Source organism: Cynocephalus volans, chromosome 6 (assembly GCF_027409185.1).
Source record: "Cynocephalus volans isolate mCynVol1 chromosome 6, mCynVol1.pri, whole genome shotgun sequence".
NCBI classification, from domain to species: Eukaryota; Metazoa; Chordata; class Mammalia; order Dermoptera; family Cynocephalidae; genus Cynocephalus; species Cynocephalus volans.
The window spans coordinates 146069632-146089258 of NC_084465.1; the positions used below are offsets into that span (position 1 = coordinate 146069632).

General features: G+C 35.8%; 1 protein-coding gene across 1 annotated transcript in view; it reads right to left on the reverse strand.

Annotated features, from left to right (window-relative positions):
• ODAD2 (outer dynein arm docking complex subunit 2) overlaps window positions 1–19627 on the reverse strand; it is a 156682-nt gene that overhangs the window by 32682 nt on the left and 104373 nt on the right. The window contains exons 17-18 of the mRNA XM_063100917.1: window positions 13253–13441; window positions 11802–12023 (exon numbers count right to left, since the gene is read on the reverse strand). Of these exons, the coding sequence (XP_062956987.1) occupies window positions 11802–12023; window positions 13253–13441 (411 nt within the window). The remainder of the gene's footprint in view (window positions 1–11801; window positions 12024–13252; window positions 13442–19627) is intronic.

A 19627-nucleotide genomic window follows, 5' to 3' on the forward strand; every position in this document is an offset into this window, starting at 1 on the left:
TATTTTAAAAAATGACAAAATCATCTGGTTTTAACTTCATGAACTATAATTCTCACTAGTAATAATGTTTAATTGGTCTAAGTTAATAATATACAAAAGCTGCAAAGGCAGCAAGAGAGGCCGGAAAATCATTAAAACTAAGGACAGAAATGGAGCCCTTGGGATGGATTTTCAAGAGAGGATGTGAAGTTTGTAATAGGAAAGGCAAACACCATATCACCATAAAACAAGTATCTTCTCTGCCAAGTCCCTTTCCTCTTTGTGCTCCACCTCATCAAGCAATTTTTCAACCAGGCTCAGTCCTTCAGAAACAGCCTTAAACACAGGCGCCCCTTCCACACGTGTGCTTTCCCTTCTAATGGTGGTTATGAGGACAAAATCTGGAACCAGCTTTCTTGAGTACTTTCCTTATAACCTGGATGATTTGGGGTAAGTTGCTTAACCTCTATGAAACTCAGTTTCTTTATTTGTAAAATCAAGATGATAACAGTTCCCAACTCATTTGGATTATGGAGAAGATTGAATAAAAGAAGATGTGTAAATGTGCCTTTAGAATAGTGTCTGGCACATAGGAAGGTGAATTAATGAAAACATTACAGTATTATCTAGCTCTAGCTACACTTACACGCAGCTCTCTTTTGCATCTTTTCTCACCTCTAGCTCTCAAGAGAGGGAAATTGATTTGGCTGGGGGTGGGGTGGTGGGGAAGGAGCTAGATTAGACTTAGCAGAAGCAAGGTGGATTCATCGCAGCGAAGTAGAGCTAGCATGTACAGAGGGGACAAGTATTCTATTAGCTCAGACCCTCCTAGGCACATTCCATTTTTCCCGAGTGCCCCCAGGTATGTCAGAAGACCACTTCACTGCCTCAGCAAAGGCATTGCCTAGAGCTCTCCAAGGAAAACTTACAAAGAAAAAAAAAAGTGGCTCTGAGTCATTCTCTTGTATTAGAATTTTATATGCACTAAATTAGTAACAACACAAAGAATTAAGATTAGAATCCTTAATTCTACTGAAGAGATTCTTATTTTGTAAATCTTTCTATCACAGAGAAGCAGAGTGCTAAATAAATATGAAAAAGATGGCTGCTAATGAGTTTTGTAAACAGAACCATTAAAGGGCAGCATGGCATAGCACGGTAATTTTCAGCTGTTTTTAAAGTAGTAAAAAGCTATTTTGAAACAAGGTCTCATGCACAAATCTAATATATAAAATGGAAAAAATAGTTGCTCAAATTGAAATAGGTGACATTCCTCCCCTCCCCTCTTGCTCTGAGTACTAGCCCCTGATCTCTGCCAGGGGAACCCGAGGATCCATGAGACATGGTTTGAAATCCACTAATCTAGTGAACACAGCACTAAACTGGATATCACAATAATTTATGATGTTATATGATATATTGATTGTGTGGATTAAGGTATTTCCCTTATTTGGGCCTTTCCTCATCTGCAAACCATGTGTTAAAAATGGAACACACCTCTATCAACTCCAATTTTCCATGAATTTATTATATAAAAGAAAATAAGACTTCTGCTTCATGCCAAGATGGTGTAACAGGGACTGGATCTACCTTCCTGCCTAAAATAATTTAAAAATGGAAAAATATGTAAAACAATAATTTGTGGGATATTGAACATCAAACAACAAAGGACAGTGATTCCTGAGAGAAGGAAAACAAAAAAGGGAAACTCTAAGATTATCTGAGCCTACTGACCGAGGAAAGTTTACTGCCTGGAGAGAGTTTACAGGCTGCAGCACAGGGAGAGAGAACCCAGACAAAGCTTGGCAGTCTCCCTGAGTTGATGAGACAGAGCTGGGAGTCTGCGGGAGCCACAAAGACTAGAGCCATCAGGGCAAGTTACTGGAAAGGAGAGAACTCCCGGATCTGCAACAGGTGCCTCTTGAGTCTTCAGCACAGTAATGCTCAGCACTTGTGTGAGAGGAAACGACTTGAGGGCAGGAAAAGGACCACCTGGAAAGATTAGATGGTTTAATCTCTGAAACTCATACAAGGTGAGGAATAGTGCCTGATTCCACCAGGGTGAAAGACTTCAAAATGTACAGGTCATCAGGTAGAGTGCCCAGAAAGTTTCCAAGTTTCATAACAGCATCCTGGCTCAAGGCTCAAGAATATTTATAGATATACCAAAAAATAAAAATAAAAATAAAAACCTAGCACTGAACATGTTAGAATTCACTACATCTGGCATCCAAAGACTATTATTCAGGAGACAAATCAAGCAACTGAAAGCAATCCAGAAATGACATTAGAACTAGTTTACATATGTTCAAGAAGCTAAAGGACATACTGAACATGTTAAGTGGACACATGAAAGGTATAAAAGAAGACCCAAATTGAACTTCAATAGATGAGAACTACAGGACTGCAGATGTAAAACACACCAGATGGAAATAAAGGCAAATTAAACACTGCAGAAAAAAAGATTAGTGAAGTTGAAGACATAGAAATAGAAACACCCTAAATTAAAAAGTGCATATTAAAAAAATGACTAAAAAACTGAACAGAGCCTCAGGGAGCTGTAGAAAAATTTCAAGTAGCAAAACGTAGCTAACAGTTTCCAAGGATGTAGAAAGAGAAGAGATAGCCAAAGCATTTGAAGAAATAATACCTGAAAATTTTTTGAATTTGATGAAAGCTATAAGCCCACAGATCTAAGCTCAACAAACTCCAAGTACAAGAAACAAGAAGAAAACTACACCAAGGCCCGTCATAATCAAATTGCTCAAAGCTACTGAAAAAGATAAAATCTTAAAAACAGCCAAAGAAAAAACACATATGACACACAGATGTATGAACATGAGGATCATAACAGGTTTCTTCTCAAAACAACACAAGTGAGAATAAAATGGAGCACCATGTCTCAAGTTCTGACAAAAAAAAAAAAAGAAAAGAAAGAAAACATAAAATTCTACACTGGCAAAATTATTCTTCAGAAACAAAGACAAAGTCCTTTTTAGACATTTGAGAACTGAAAAAATTCATCATAAACAGAACTGCGCTACAAGAAATGTTCAAAGTCCTTTAGGCAGAAGGAAAATTATACCAAATGAAAATCTGCACTTAGAGAAGGAATAAAGAGCACTGGAAATAGTAACTATGTAGATATATATATTTTCCTGTTTATTTAAATCTGTGTAAAAGATAATTAACTGTTTACAACTGAAAACAAGAACAGTGTATTGTGGAGTTTATAACATTCATAGGAGTCAAATGTATGACAACAAAAGCACAAAAACCAGCAGGGCAGAAATGGAAGCATACTGTTATATGATTCTTGAACTATATGTTTATATGTATAATAAAACTTGAAAGTATGCTGTACTGAATTAAATGTATATATTATATACTCTAATGCAACAACAAAATAATGACAAAGAATTGTATAATTAGCCAACAAAATGATAAAATGAAATTTTAAAAGTTCAATTAATCCAAGAGAAGACAGAAAAAGAAGAATAAAGAGAGAAAGAACAGATGAGAAAAATAGAAAACGAACAAGATGGTATATTTAAAGCCAACCATGTCAATATCACATTAAATGTAAATTGTTTAAACATCTCCCTCCCAATAAAGGCCGAGGCTGTGATTTGAATAAAAAAAGCAAGTCCCAATTATATGCTGCTTACAAATACCCACTTTAAATAAAAAGACATGAATAAGGTAAAAAGATAAAAGCTATAGAATGTAGCATGTTAATACCAGCCAAAAGAAAACAGGAGTGTCTATATTAGTAGCAGAAAAAAAGATTTTGAAACAAAGATATGACCAGGAATAAAGATGATCATTTCATAATGATAAAAGGATCATGAGAGAACATAATATTTCTAAATATTGATGCACCTAATAAGAGCTTCAAGATACATAAGGAAAAAAACTGATAGAACTGTAAGGACAAATTGATCAATCCACAATAATTGATAGAACAAGCAGGCAGGAAATCAATAAAGATATAGAAAGATTGAATAGCAATATGAACCAACTTGTGCTTATTAAACTTTATAGAACCATTTACCAAACCACATCAGAATGCTCATTCTTTCCAAGTACACATGGAGCATTAACAAGATAAAGCATATTCGGGGCCGTAGAACAAGTCTCAAAAAATTTAAATATTCAGGTAACACAATGTATGTTCTCTGTCTACAAATGGAATTAAACTGTAAATTAATAACAGAAAAGTCACTGGAAAATCCCCAAATATATGTAAAATAAATGACACAATTATAAGTAATCCATGGGTCAGAAAAAAATTAAAAGGGTAATTAGAAAGTATTTTTTACTGAATTAAAATGAAACACAACATATCAAAATTTCTGGGATGTTGCCAAAGTACTATTAGAGGAAATGTCTAGCACTAAGTATCTATGTTAGATAAGAATAAAGGTATCGAATAATTATCTTAGTTTCCACCTTCAGAAACTAGACACAGAAGAGCAAATAGAACTTACAAGTAAGCAGAGGAAAGGAAATGATAAAAATTATGTTGGAAATCAATGAAATAAAAACAGAAAAACAATAGAGAAAATCAATGAAACCAAAATCGCATTCTTCAGGAAGGTAAAATAAACAAAATTGATAGATCTCTACCCAGAAGTTTTGTCTTCTCTTTGATCAGAAGCAAAGAGAAGACAAAATTTACCAGTATGAGGAACAAAAGAGGTGCCATAACCACAGATTTGACATAATAGAAGGATAATGGACAGCTTTATGAACAACTTTACACCAATACACTTAACTTAGATGAAATGAACTAATTCCTTGAAAGACACAAGCTACCTAAGCTCACTGGAGAAATAGCCTAAACAGCCCTATATTGATTAAAGAAATTGAATTTGCAAAACCTTCCAAAAATAAAAACTGTATGTCCAAAGGTTTCACTTGTGAATTTTACCAAATATTTAAGGAGGAAATAATAGCAGTACTATAAAACACTTCCAGAAAATTGAAGAAGAACACTTCCCAAGTCATTCATCGAAGCTAGCATTACCCGATTTAAAAACAAAGATATTACAAGAAAACACTAGTACAGATCGATATCCCTCATGAACATAGATACAAAATTCTTAACAACGTTTTAGCAAGTTGAGTTCAACAATGTGTAAAAAGGATAATACAACATGGCCAAGTGCATTTATCCCAAGAACGCTGGGTTGGTTGGAAAACCAGTCGATGTAATACATGACGATGACAAACTAAAAAAAAAAAAAAAAAGACAATCTCAATAGATATAGGAAAAACATGTGACAAAATTCAACACTGATTCCTAATTTAAATATATATAGAGAGAGAACATCAAAATAGTAATGGAAGGGAACTTCCTAACCTGATAAAGAAGCCCTACAAAAAAACCTATGGCTAACATTAAATTTAATGGGAAAAGACTGAATGCATTTGCCCAAGACAAGGAACAAGACTAGGGTATTTGCTCTTAACACTTCTTTTCACACTGTACAGGAGTTCCCACCTGGTGCAATCAGTCAAGAAAAATAACTAAAGGCATCCAGGTTGGAAAAGAAGAAGAGAAACTATTTATTCACTGGTGACATAATTGTTAATGTGAGAGGTTGACAAACTACCTCTGTTTTTGTATGGCTCACAGAATAAATAATGGTTTTTAGATTGTTGTATGATTGTAAATAATAATAATAACAAGAACAGCAACAATAAAACAAAGAAGAATCTGAAACAGAGAATGTATGTGGCCCATAAAAAAAGTACAATATTTACAATATGGCCCTTTAGAGAAAAGATTTGCCAACTCCTGATTTATGCTGAAAATCTGATGGAATATCCAAAAACCTTTAGCAAAGCTGTAGGATACAAAGTTAACATACAAAATCAATTCTCTTTCTATGTAATAGCAATAAACAATCAGAAATTGGAATTTAAAAAGTACCACTTATAGTAGCATCAAAAGTATAAGTACATATGGATAAATCTAACTAAGGATTTGAAAGATCTGTACAGTGAAAACTATAAACTATTGCTGAGAGATACAAAAGAAGATGTGAATCAATGGAAATATTCTTTGGTTATGAGTCAGGAGACTCAAGGTTATTAAGATTTCAATTTCCCCCCAAAAGATGTATAGACTTAATGCCATTTCAATAAAAATCCCAGGAAACATTTTCTGTAGAAATTGGCAAACTGATTTTAAAATTCCCATGGAAATGTAAAGGAACTAGAATAGCCAAAACAGCTTTGATAAAGGAAAGACTTACACTACCTAACTTTAAGACATTATATAGCTATAGTAATTAAGACAGTGTGATATTGGCATAAATGCAGACAAAATAATGAAACAAAACAGATATATATTCAATTGTAAAAGAAATACAGTCAGAAAAAGGCAGTCTTTTCAATAAATGATGTGCATACGTCCCCAAATGAACTTCACTTCATACCTAAGTCACAAGTGAAAGTTTACTCAAATGATCTTAGACCTAAATGTAAAACCAAAAGTTATCAAACTTCCAGAAGAAAACATGGAAAATCCTTGTGACTACATGTCAGGCAAATATTTCTTGAATATGACATCAAAAGCATAATTCATTTTTTAAAAAAGATAAATTGGACTTCATCAACATTAAGAACAAACAGCCCAATTAAAGAATGGTCAAAAATTTGAATATAAACCTTACCAAAGGAAGTACACAGCTGGCACATAAACACATACACATAAAAAATTGTTCTACATCATTAACATTAAGAAAATTAAAACTAAAATCATGAGATACCATTACACACCTATTAGAATGTCTAAAATCAGAAAGACTGACCATACCAAGTGTTGGCAAGGATGCTCTCATATACTGCTGGTGGGAATATAAGATTGGCAATTTCTCAGAAAGTTAAACATACACATACTACATGACCCAGCCATTCACTCCTAGGTATTTACCCAAGAGAAGAGGAAGCATATGTCCACAAAAGATGTGTACAAAAATGTTCACAGCAGCTTTATTTGTAATAACCCCAAACTGGAAATAACTCAAATGTCCGTAACAAGTGAAAGAATAAATGAGTTGGGATGCAGCCCATACAATGTAATACTCCTCAGCAGTAAGAGTGAGATACTGATACACACTGAGGACACTGATGAATATGAAAATAACTAGGCTGAGTGAAAAAAGCTAAATAAAAAACCAAGAACATACTGTATGGACCCATTTATATTAAGTCCTAGAAAATGCAAAGCAGTCTATATTGATAGAAAGCAGATCTGTGGTTGCCACAGGACAGGGAGGAGCAGGAGAGAGGGATTACAAAGGGGTAACAGGAGATCTGGGAGATCATTCTCTTGGTTTGGTAATGGCTTTGTGGGTATGGGTATGTGTGTGTGTGTGTGTGTGTGTGTGTCTCAAACTTATCAAACACTTTAAATATGTGCTTGTGTATGTCAATTGTCCCTTAATCAGGCTATAAGATTTCTTAAAATTAAAAAAACAAAAATGAAATAAGGAGAACATTTGATGTACATATAATATTAAAGTTAAACATGGTGAACTAAAATCTAACTTACTAGACTCCTTTAGTAATCATAAATGTCTTTCTCACTCTAAAGGAGAAATACAAATAAAAAGAAAAATGTCAATCAGAGGCAAGTCTGTATATTACTCCATATGTGGTGTCGTAAGATAGTCACTGATACCTGTTAGTCCTACTAAGTTATTTAATAGCATATCACCAAATGAACCATCCCTAGCACTCCAGGGAATATCTGAAATATGAGAAAAGTACTCAAAACTACAAAGTTATATTAAGAGTTTTAATTAACAGAAAGTGTATTTAGATAAAATACTAAGTACATAGACACTGAGAGTTCCTGGGTGACCTCAGCCTCTAAAATCCATTTACTTGACTCACAGACATTAGTGAGATTTTTCTTTTCCTGCTGGGCCTCAAAAACTATGGGTGTGTTTGCTTTGGGGCTCATCTTCCCAGCTCTCTGGAACGCCACTGCCTATACTGAGTCTAGGAGGCAGCCAAGACATCTCTTGGCTCTGCCTAAATTGAACTGCCCTCCCTTCACTCTGCCAATACTGGGCATACCCCTGATTGTATTTTTTGCGATCTCTTCAATTTCCTGCCTTTCTGAAAGTTATAGGCCATAATGCACTTTTGCTTGCCTGGTATAGACATTTGCAAAAACAAATCCAATGTCACCATGGGGAAAAGAGCTTAATGTCTTTTCTAGGTGCTCAGCATCTTTCAATTTGATCACTTTTTCTGTCTTAGGAAACGGCTTGCCTCGTTCAATTTTTCCTGCAATTTCTTCCCATCCTTATATTATTCCCCTATGTGATGGTTTTGTTATAATTAACAAATAACTTTGGTATATCTCCTAGATTGCTCACGTTTGCAATATAGTTTACAACAGCTTTGCATCCACACTCACAAGATTTTGTAACGAAACAAGTCCCTGGATGATACTATTGAGGAGATCTTCGTAGAATCATAAAGAGGAAAAGGATTGCATTTTTCCTATCGCATTGCATTTACCAGGGCAAGGAATCAATTAGTCCATTTAGGAGAGATTCCTACCTGGAAAGCCTTTAGCACAGGATTATTTTCAACATAATTGAATCAGGAAATCCTTGTTGACCTCTTAGCAGTGTTTAAACACAAACCCTTTTGAAACTTGCTCTTCCTTTGGCTTCTAGAACTAGTTAACCTGTTAAGTTCTCAAATTTATTTTGACAGCATTTCTTGCTAGTTTACATGTCCTGAAAGTGAAAATGTAACATCTCCCAGGCTTCTCTAAACTCTCTGCCAAAAACATCTTATCCACCCGCACTCAGGATTTAATACCTCTCCGCTGATACTTCCTGAATCTTCCCCCTCTCCTAGTCTCTAGATTTGTACTGTCCAGTAAGGAAACCACTAGCCACTAATGGGCACTTGAAATGTGGCTGGTCCAAACTGAGATAGGCTGGAAAACACATACCAGATTCTGAACACTTGGCACAAAAAAAACCAAAAAAGATAACGTCAAATATCTTTTTAGTCATTTTAGAATGATTATCTGTTGAAATAATAGTATTTTGGATATATTGGGTTAAATAAAATATATTACTAAAATTAATTTCACCTGTTTCTTATTTTTTCTTAAGTTGTGACTACCGGAAAATTTACTATTGCATGCATGGCTCCCATGACATTGCTCTAGATCTAAAATTCAAATTGACCATTGCAATCGAACAGATTAGAAACTGAACTCGTCGTATTCCAGACCCTCAAGCCCACTCCTTCACTGTTATGATAGAATAAACATCAGCTGGCATGAGACTGACACAGTGCACAATGTCAGCTGCTGCTGTTGAGGAAACTTTGTATGACAAAGGAGCTAACCCTCAAATAAATTACTTATGAACAGAGTGACAGTGTGACTCTGGTGATGGTCGACGAGCCTGTCAACATTTGCTCATTGGCAGCTGTAACAGGAATGTTTGCAGGACTGGGAAATAACATGATATGCATTTGAGTAGAAAGAGGTGGCAGCAATTAGGAACAGAAACAGCCAAAGATTTGCCAAAACAGTGGATAAAGTTTATATGCATTCGAAGTCAGAAATGTTAGCAGTTACACACTTAATTGAGACATATTCACTGCAGGTAATTGAACTAGTTTAACACTCCAAATATTTTCTTGCTTTATCTTGGCTAATGAAATCTTCCTCTTCATTTAGCCGGAAACCCACTCATTTTTAGTCAACCCTTTCCTTTATTCCTCTATTTCTCAGATCCCAACAATTATCAAAACCGATTTATTCTACCAACACCCAGTATACCACATCCCCATTTTTTTTCCTTCTTAAAGAAAACCAGAGAAGGGAGACACAGGTCCTTATGCTTCCCCCACATGCCCATGAGGTCTGGGGCATGGAACAGGGTAGGAAAGAGGAACGGACAGCCCACCTTCACGTTGTACATATGTGCTGATAACACCCCCCGGTAAGGCCCGCCTTTATGTCACTGCAGAGTTACTCACAAAGAAATGCCCTGTTCTTTACAGTTACTCTCCAGTAGAAATCACAGGTAGTTAGGCATGCAAATAGATGAGGCAGAGGGGCCCCCAACATACCTAAAGATAACCCAGGAAAGGTTCTAGAGCAAAAGAAACCTGCCTTTCTTTGCTTTTCTATTTTCTGTCCCTTCACCCTGATCACTCTGATTGTCTTTTTCTAATGCATATAAGCTGTGTGGGTGCGTGAACACAGTTTCAATACTTTACATGGTAGGATACAATTTATAAATGATTTTTGATTACTTATTTACTTGCATTAGAAGAAATCATTGAGAGTTGCATATGTACCTGGCATTTGTATCAAGTGAACCATAACATGGAAAACTTATTAAATTTTTAAGCTTTTTGAGCAGTGTAGAAATACTCTTAAACTAATTGGCAATTGTCTAAACATATGCCACATGTCAGACACTTTACCAGGCTACTTAATTTTTATAGCTTCATTTTTTAAAAGACTGTATACTTATGCCATCTTAGGTTGTCTAAGTCCTAGTTTAATAATAGAATGTATAATTTTAAATTCAGAATGTCTTTTTTTTGAAGTGTGAGTACAATCACATAGAAGTGATGAAATTTTTATCATTCTTTAGCAACTTGAAATTAACATTTCAATATATTTTTTATAATTTACTTTTTAAAACTGTTACTTAGTTTAAAAGGTGCTTTTTATGCCAGGTTTTGCTTTAAGAAACTAATTTGGTCCAACTCATGTGCCATAGAAACAGATTTATAATGAAAAGATTGACACCTTTAAATGTAAATTGAGTTTAATCTCAGAAAAATTAAGATCATATTCTTCAACTATGATAGATTTGAAGGATAAATTAAAATAATCACCTCTAGATTTGAAAGATAAGTTAAAATAATCACCTCGAAAAATTATCAGTTGGAATTTTAAGAGTATTATTCCTCCTAAGATGTTTCATTTTTGGTATTTCTAGATTTGATGAGATATGATTAACTGGAGATTTTAACTCTTGTCTAAATGATTAAGCCCACTTCAGGTATGCATTTCAAAATGGAAATACACCTGGTTGTCATAGGCTCCAAATTAAGGTAACAGTAAAATTATATTGTGCAAGGAAACAAGCTATAGAAAAGAACTAATATTTTAAATCAATTTTTTCTAACACTTGTAAGCTGTTCATGTACACTAAGTATTTTTATATTTATTCCCATCAAAATACTCTAGGTGATTTCCAATGTGTAACATTAAAGTCTATGCCCAGAAACTCTCTTAACTGTATAGTGGTTAAAGGTAAAGAAAATGTAACAGATTAAAAAAACAAAACAAAAACAAAAAAACACACCAAAAAACAGTCTTTCAGTTGATTCTTTGTTACTATGGCTAAGATTGTGAAGCCACAGGCTAGTTACTGTTTCAGCTTTTGTGCTTAATTGGTGCCTATGAAATGTGCCTATCATTTACTATATATGTATTAAGTAAATACTATATCAAATAGAATTATAAATGCTACTGATTTTTCATGTGTTTTACATTTTCTTTAATCAAGTCCCAATGATGAGATACTTATTTTATTAAGTACATTATATATTCTTTGATTTAGAAAAATTCTACCTCCATACAAATTATCTGGTGCATAAAACATAACACGTGTCTTGAATGTAGCCATGACCCGACAGGAAGGCAGCTTTGTGTGTCAGAATACCCCCTTTAGTACAACCTTACAGTTACTTGCGTCTCCTTCCTGCCTACCAAACTTGGACTAAACCACGAAGTCATCCAACTGTACCTTCACCGCGCCATTCTCGTGTATGGTGATGCAGTTATCAACATCTTCTGAGAGATGGTACAAGGCCTGAGCTGTCGCTCGATGCACGTTGGTGTCAGTCGATCTCAGGTAATGCACTAATGGAGCCACTGCTTTGTGCTCACCGAAGGCCACTCTGTTTCTGCCCCACATACAGCACCGTGAAATAGCTTCAGCCAGATGACGCCTCAATTTATCATTATTCTGCATAAGGAAAATGTGGTACGTGCACTGTGAGATCATGTTTATGCATTTTACATTATTGCCTACTAAGATGCCAGTAAGTCTAGAGAGAAGGCCTAGCTGGCTACTTAGGTGGTGCCATGAAGGGACTAGTATTGTGGTGGGTCACCCATAGACCAAGGTTCAATCCTGAATTTTCTTTTTGTGAACTGAATGCAGTCAGTGCACTCAAAGATGACCAAGTGTCTCACATTAGTTATTTGCTCAAGGTTCAATTTCCTTTTAAGTCTACTAATAGCATAAAATTACAGATCAGCAAGTTGTTTAGTGTTAAAGATATTTAAAGAATATTGGATGTTCTTAAAGGAACATTTAACTGGGATAAGTGGATTAACTCTACTTTTTCACCATAGGAATACTTGTGCATCAGTAATACATCTTGGTTCTCAAGAGGCAGAACACAGAGCAGAAAATATAATGACAAGTTGTGGGCTTTCCATTTTCCTTTCTGTATTCTTCATGCAGACTCTATCCTTCTTTTTGTACGTGATTACCTCATAGAGGTGTAATATTAACTGAAAGGATTTAGTTTTCTGTTTATTAATAGTACTGTTCTCCCGATTCAGGCAACAACTTGGTGTCCTTAACTGAATCTGGCAGATACGCTTAGGAATTCGAAGTCTTCTAGACCAAGCTTCCAATGTTTGAATTTCTGCTCTATGGCTTTTTTGCCAAATGGTAGTCCAAGCTATGCTCAAATGCTGCCGGTCTCGGTGAAGTCATTGTCTCTCAAGGCTGCTTATTCCATCTGGCCCAGCTCTGGATAAACAATACAGTGATTGCCAAAGTCTTCCAGCTCGAGGATGCCATTGACCCAAGCTTGCTAAGCTTGCAGAGGCTCATTTAACTTCTAATGCTGGCATGAGCAGCTATCTTAAGAATAATAATGATGGTGGTAAAGATGATAGTTAACACTTACATAATAGCACTTATATTTGCCACCACTTTACTTGCCAGTCACAAATAAAAAATAGCCTCTATTTTACAAGGATCTTGCATATTAACATTTTATAGTTTAAAATACACTTTCTCATGTATTAGCCTCAGAGAAACTAAATGAGTTGACCAAAATCTCATACCTTATAAGTGATGGACAGTAAACTTGAATCCAGGTATCTGAACTTTAAGCTCGTTGTTTTGCCAATATCTTATGACACCATGCATTTAAAATAAAAAGATGTGTTACTTACTGTATTTGCCAGTTTGGATAACAAAGGAACGACTCCATGATCTGTAATAACAGCTAAATTTTCTTGATCTTTTGCTATATTGGTAATAGCAGCACACACACTCGCCAAAACTTCTTTGTTATCTGATTTCAGTAAATTGACAACAAGTTCCAAACCACCGACAAAAGAACGAACCATTTCTCCAGCATCCTTGATAAAAAGAAAAAAGATGGTATCAAAAATAAGCCTATACATAGGCTTTAAAAAAAAAAAGAATATGACAATAAGGCTGTGAGATATACCTTTGGTATGAAAAACAAATTCAGTTTAATTTATTTCTACATTATATATAATTTCTACATATGTATGTGTAAAGTATGTGTGTATACGTGTATGTAAATATACACATACTAAAAAACACAAAATTTTGTTTCAATAAATATTTATTGATCAACTGTTACGTGAGAGTCACGATGCTAGCTACTGGGAATACAGAAGTTAACAAAATACAGTCAATTCTTATTATTCGTGTTAGTTTTGTTCCATAAAGTTACCACAAATACTGAATTAGCCAATACTAAACTATTTCTCCTAGGGGAAATGTAGGGTTAAGTTCCTGCAAGTTTCTGGTCAGAACATCTTTGTCAACTGACCAGAGCATTACCTTGTTTTATGTATGTTTCTGTTTGAAGACATTTTATTTCATATATATTATTAATTCATTAACATTGAATTCATGACCAACAGCATCGTAACTCATCCAGTGCAGCTGATCTAACACACGTATTTTCTCTGTAAGGCACATCACAGCCTTCTTGTACTTAGGAAACTTAGGCAGCCCTTCAGCACTATGCCCAGGGGCCATTTTAAACAATGAAATAACCAACAAAAAGCACAAAGATGTGGAAAATGTGGTACTAAATAGACCGCAGAATGGACATTTGTTTACAGTGTGAGAGCTCAAAAAGAAGGCAGAACGTCACCTTGTTTGACCTCAGCTGAGAATGTGTGCGTTGGATGACTCAAATTTTTCACCTCTTTTTGCACGTCCAAGAATGACTGTGAACATGCCAGGAGCATTGACTTAGGGGTTACAGATATATTTTAGAAGCAGGCAAATTCCCAAACAGAATCCACAAATAATGTGGATCAACTATATATACTTTTTTGTTGTCGTGTTACTTACAACTCGTGGGGAAGATGAATGTTAAGAAATTACATGCATAATGAATAGCACTGGGGTAGGAGGTGAAGGGACTCCAAAAACATACAAGGGAATCTCAGCCAGAGTAAAGATTCCAGAACTGCCTGCCCAAGAGCATGTTTGCAAGCTACGGCCTAATGGCCTATCCACTGTGAAGGGGATTCTGAGCAGACAAGCCATCATGCACCGTAGATGTGACAGTGAAAGAGAGGATGACTTGTTTTTCCACTTCAGAATGGTTAGAATACAAAATAGGAAAGAAAGCATGGGAGAAAATGAGACTTAAGAAGTGAGATCTTGAAGGGTGTGATAAGATTTGGTAAGGAGTCTGGAGTTCATTTTTAAGAGGATCTGAAAGCCCCTGAAGAGGTTCAAGTGTATGTTGGGAGGTGGGGGAGGTATTTTTATCAGTTTTGCCTCTGAGAAGATCTCTCAGAATTACAGGGTGCAGAGAGGGGGCTGGGGCAGAGAATGCTGTGGGGAATTCAGAGGCTGTGTTGCTAATCCAGGTAAGAGGTGGTGATAGTTTGGACAAGGGCAATGGTGTAGGCCTGCAGAGAAGGGCATGGATTAGGGGGGATTGACTGGAGAAGATAATTCATGAAGATTCCCATGTTTCTGGCTTGACCTAGTAGTGCTAATATTTAAAAGCAGGGTTTGATTTTGTTTTCTTGGGGTAGGCAAGAGTGGTATTTGGTATTAGAAGACCTAACTTGAATGAAATGCCTACAGACATTTAAGTGGAGACATCTAGGAGGCTGTCACTAGTCCAATAATGACAAGGAAAAAAAGCCTTCACGTGTTCAGTACACATGTAATTTTTTCTTTCTTTCTTTCTTTTTTTTTTTTTTTTTGTGGAAAATTTCTAATCTGCAGGTGGTCGAATCCATAGATGTGGAATCCACAGATCCGGAGGGCTGACTGTTATAGCAGAAAAGAGAGAAAACACAAGAGACAACATATACAACAATACTAAATGACAAGATATCCATACAGATCCTAAAATACAAGCAGACTGGGACAAACTAGCAACCACAGAGAGAAGGCAGAGAGATTTGTAAAGGCTCTGAGAGCCGGGGAGCCCAAAATTGCCATTAAGTTCTCCCTGGAAAGCTCAGGAACAGAAACAGAAGCTGGGAATGGACACTTCAGCCTCTGATTGACGGATAAGACTTCAATGCCACTAGGTCGAATGGTGTCATGTCTAAGTCCTGTGAATTCTTAAAACTACAAAGTTAAGCCCAGTCCCCCTAGAACAAAGCCCTCCACTGAGGAGAAAGTACTGGGAGTTGCATCCAAATTAAGTAGGGCTGGGACACTGGGGTGAAGGAATAGGAAAGTCCAGATAAAAAAGAGAGGAAGGGAGCAGGGGGGCTCGAATATATTCTCCATCACTGTGAAAAGAATAAATGGGATCTTGAGATCCATGAAACTAGCCATGCTCTCCTGGCCCACATCTCCTTCCGAAAAGGCCAGGAAAACTCATTTCACTTAAAAATGAGCAATGTAAAAAGACTAAAGTCCATTTCCATATGGAGTTATTATGAGAAATAAAAAACAGAAAAAACAAGGAGCAGAATAACATCCTTGCAGATAATGAAAGCATGTTAGAAAGACATGCCTACAAAACACGAAAACTGCAAAGCAGCATTTCAAAATGAGTAGAAGAAAATCATAAAAGCAATAAAAAAATGTGAATTAGAATGATTAAGTTTTATAAATTAGGCAATCAGTTAAAAAACAATTTTTAAGGAGAGGTGAAAGGCATCGATAAAGAATTACAAATAAAAGAAAAATTTATTTTGGAAATGAAGAACGCACTAGAAGAAACACAATGAAGAAGTACAATGGATAATCTCTTTAAATAAATGAAAGATGTGAAAACCACACAATGATGGAAAGCTAACAAAAATTGAAGAGAACAAATAGGCAGAGGAGCTCAAACACATGTACATGAGAGTCCCCAAGAAGGAAAACAAAACAATATAATAGAACAAATTTTAAAAACTGTAATTCAAGAAAACTTTCTTCTGAAATAAATAAAACCTGATCGTATATTCAAAAGACACCTCATATACCTGGGAAAATTGATTCAGAATGGGCTTACATAAAGAAACATTCTTGTACAACTGCTGGACTTTAACTTAAAGAAAAAATTCTTTGGTCACTCAAGCCAAAAGACCAAGTCACTTCTAAGAGAAAGAATAAGATACTACCATTGAATTGGACTTTTCGATAGCAATGTTTTGTGAGGGAGGAAAGCGAATAACATTATTAAGCTAGTTAAGAAAATATAAATCAAGGTTCAAATATTAGCCAAAATGACCTTCACAGTATAAAACACGGAAGGTTTCAAGGAATGATGTCAACACAGGCCCTTCCTGAAGAATCTACTTGAGAACAAATGTCAGACTTCCAGAAAGACTAGAAAGACAGTGACAAACGGGCTGTTGATTTCTTAATGAAGCCAATCCCCTTCTGGCCTCATTTCCTGAGGATAATGTCTAAATCATTAGCATGACATTGAAGTATTTTCTCAATCTGGCTCAACCTCACTCTTTTGTCATATTTCCTCTTTTGCATAAACTATACTCCAGCCTCCTGGGACTATTTTTGTTTCCTAAAGTGTCATGTTCTTTTACCTCTTTGAATATGCTATTTTGGATGACTTTCCAAAGTCCTACGAATTCCTACTCAGCCCTGCAAACATTGACTCATCTTTTCAAAGCAGCTTAAAGAACATCTTCTTCATGAAATTTTCCCCTTCTCCCCTCTCAGTATTGGTCACTCCCTCCCCTCCGTACTCTTGCAGATGTTTTTCTCTAAAATCCATTTCCCTATTCTCCTTTGCTTTCCAACCCTTGATTTTGTTTGGGTGTCCCTCCCCGCCTCCCACCCCCACCCCCCAGCATCAGGGAGAGTGCCTTGATACCCCAGGGGTGATTCTTGACTGGCCTAAGCCTATCATGGACGTCTCACCCACTTGCCAATCATTTTGTTTAGGGGCCCAATTATGGCCAATGAGGTCTGAGATGATGTACCCTAGGAATCTGGTGAGAAAAATTTCCTGTCTGTAAGAAGGAACCATCACAGGTCACACTGAGAATGGCAGAAAATAGCCTGCGTTTTTGATGACATTGTTGAGCTGCTGAATCAACTCATCTTAAAATCTGATTTGGACTTTTACAGGCAAAGGCTCCTGTGGCCTTTTGTTCATTGTAATGATTTTCATATGGGTTCTTCCCTCATTAATTTGTGAGTTCTTCAAGAACAGAGACACCCAGTCTTTGATTCTCCCTTGGGATATAGGCTGTCACTCAGGGGACAGTCAATAAATCATTGTTGAATTATGAAAACAATAAATAGAATAAGGGAACTATATAACTTTAGGATACTTAGCCATCGTTAAAAACACTAGAAAGAAAAGAATATGAGCTATATATGATGGAATATGAATTGGTAAGATCAGTTCCACAAGCCAAATTCCAAATCAGTCTTGCTCTTCCAGAGTCAACCTCGCAGAGTCGAATGACTTCCTGATTCCCTCACTGCTTTATCAGTAGAGACAGTCAGTCACAGCACTGGGAAAAATGACAAAAGTGATCACATCTGTTTCTGATCCAAGAACTTCCTAAGGTGCATGGTATGAGATACAGGGAGCCAAAGTCTCAATGAGATCATGGGCACAGCTCACCAAGGTCTTGTAATGTTTACAATCTGTGGAACAGTGAAATGTTACACTCGAAAGCCAACAGGCCCCTCCGAAGTTTGTTTATTTGTTTAGAAGGTGAGATTTCTTTCTTTTTTTTCTTTTTAAATATTTTAAACATATGACATCTTGCCTCTCATAGTTTCTATGGAAAGGGAGGCAGTATATCTGAGGATGGAAAAAGTAATTACTCTGCCAAAACTGTCTTTCACGAATGCTAAACGACTGGGCAAATTCAGCACATTTTCCACCTTCTCACATATCTTAAAAACTAGCCTTTGCCAATTTCGCCACTGGTACAATATGGGTTATGCACAATTCAAATGTCCATCTGTAATGGGAAAACCCTTAATAATAATGATAGTAATAGTAAAATAGCAGCAGCCTAATTTTTTGCAGTTTACAAAGGAATTCCACATGCAAGAGGACTCAAAACGTGCATGGAAAGATCTGTATTCTCCCTTAACTCTATTTTTCCACGAATGTTTTGAAGTGCCCTCGTACATTAGCTCATGTGATCCTCACAGTACTGCCTTAAGAAGTCATAAGATCCTTATGTTATAGACACAAAAGCTCACGGTTCATGAATAGTTAGCAACAAAACTAAAAATCTTAGATTTCCTAAGTTCTCATTTAGCGTCTTTTCACTATATACTGTGTGCTTAGACTTAGAAGCACCCATAATTATATTTACCAGATTAAACCTAGTATATAGACAATCAGAAGAGTCTTCACAGTTTAATGGATTAATAATTCCAAAAGAGATAAAGTTATTTTGCAAATGATATTTCCTAAGACAGACAGAAACAGTCATTGAGAAAGAGAACACGAAACATTTTCATGATGCTATTAAAGGTGGAATGGTTGCACAAGTAGAAAAAGGTGTCAAGTTTAAATTAAGCAAAATCAAGAAGAACACACAGGATAAAAAATGTAAAATAGCAAAATACTGACATTTAATTAAAATTCAAGTAATAGGAAAATATTAAGACATTATTTACAGATTAATGAATAAAACAGAAAACTAGGTATTTTGGCATAGAGCGATTAAATTAATAGGTATGAAATTCCTTCTCTTGCCTCCAGCGAAAAGCACTGGCAGTTTTCTGATGAGGTGAGAGATACATAATGCAACTTTGAAGCACATACTAGGCAAGCATAACATTACTTAAGACAAAAATTTTTAACCAGAAGAGCTATAAAAACACTTTGTTCTGTGCTATATGGAGAGACTATAGGATGCATAAACTAGTATTTGAAAAAAGATTTAAAAATAGCACATTGCATATAAAAAATTTCAAAGATTCTACGTTCGTGTTAGATAGCATCTCAGAGAAACCAAAACTGAATGGCAAATCTTGTCCTAAAAGTATATTCAATAAATGAAATCCTTTTAAACTTTTCAATACAACCTATACATACTCCAGGAAAACAGAGAGTTTGTGTTGCTCTATCACAGTAAGATCCTTGTTCTGTTCCCAGT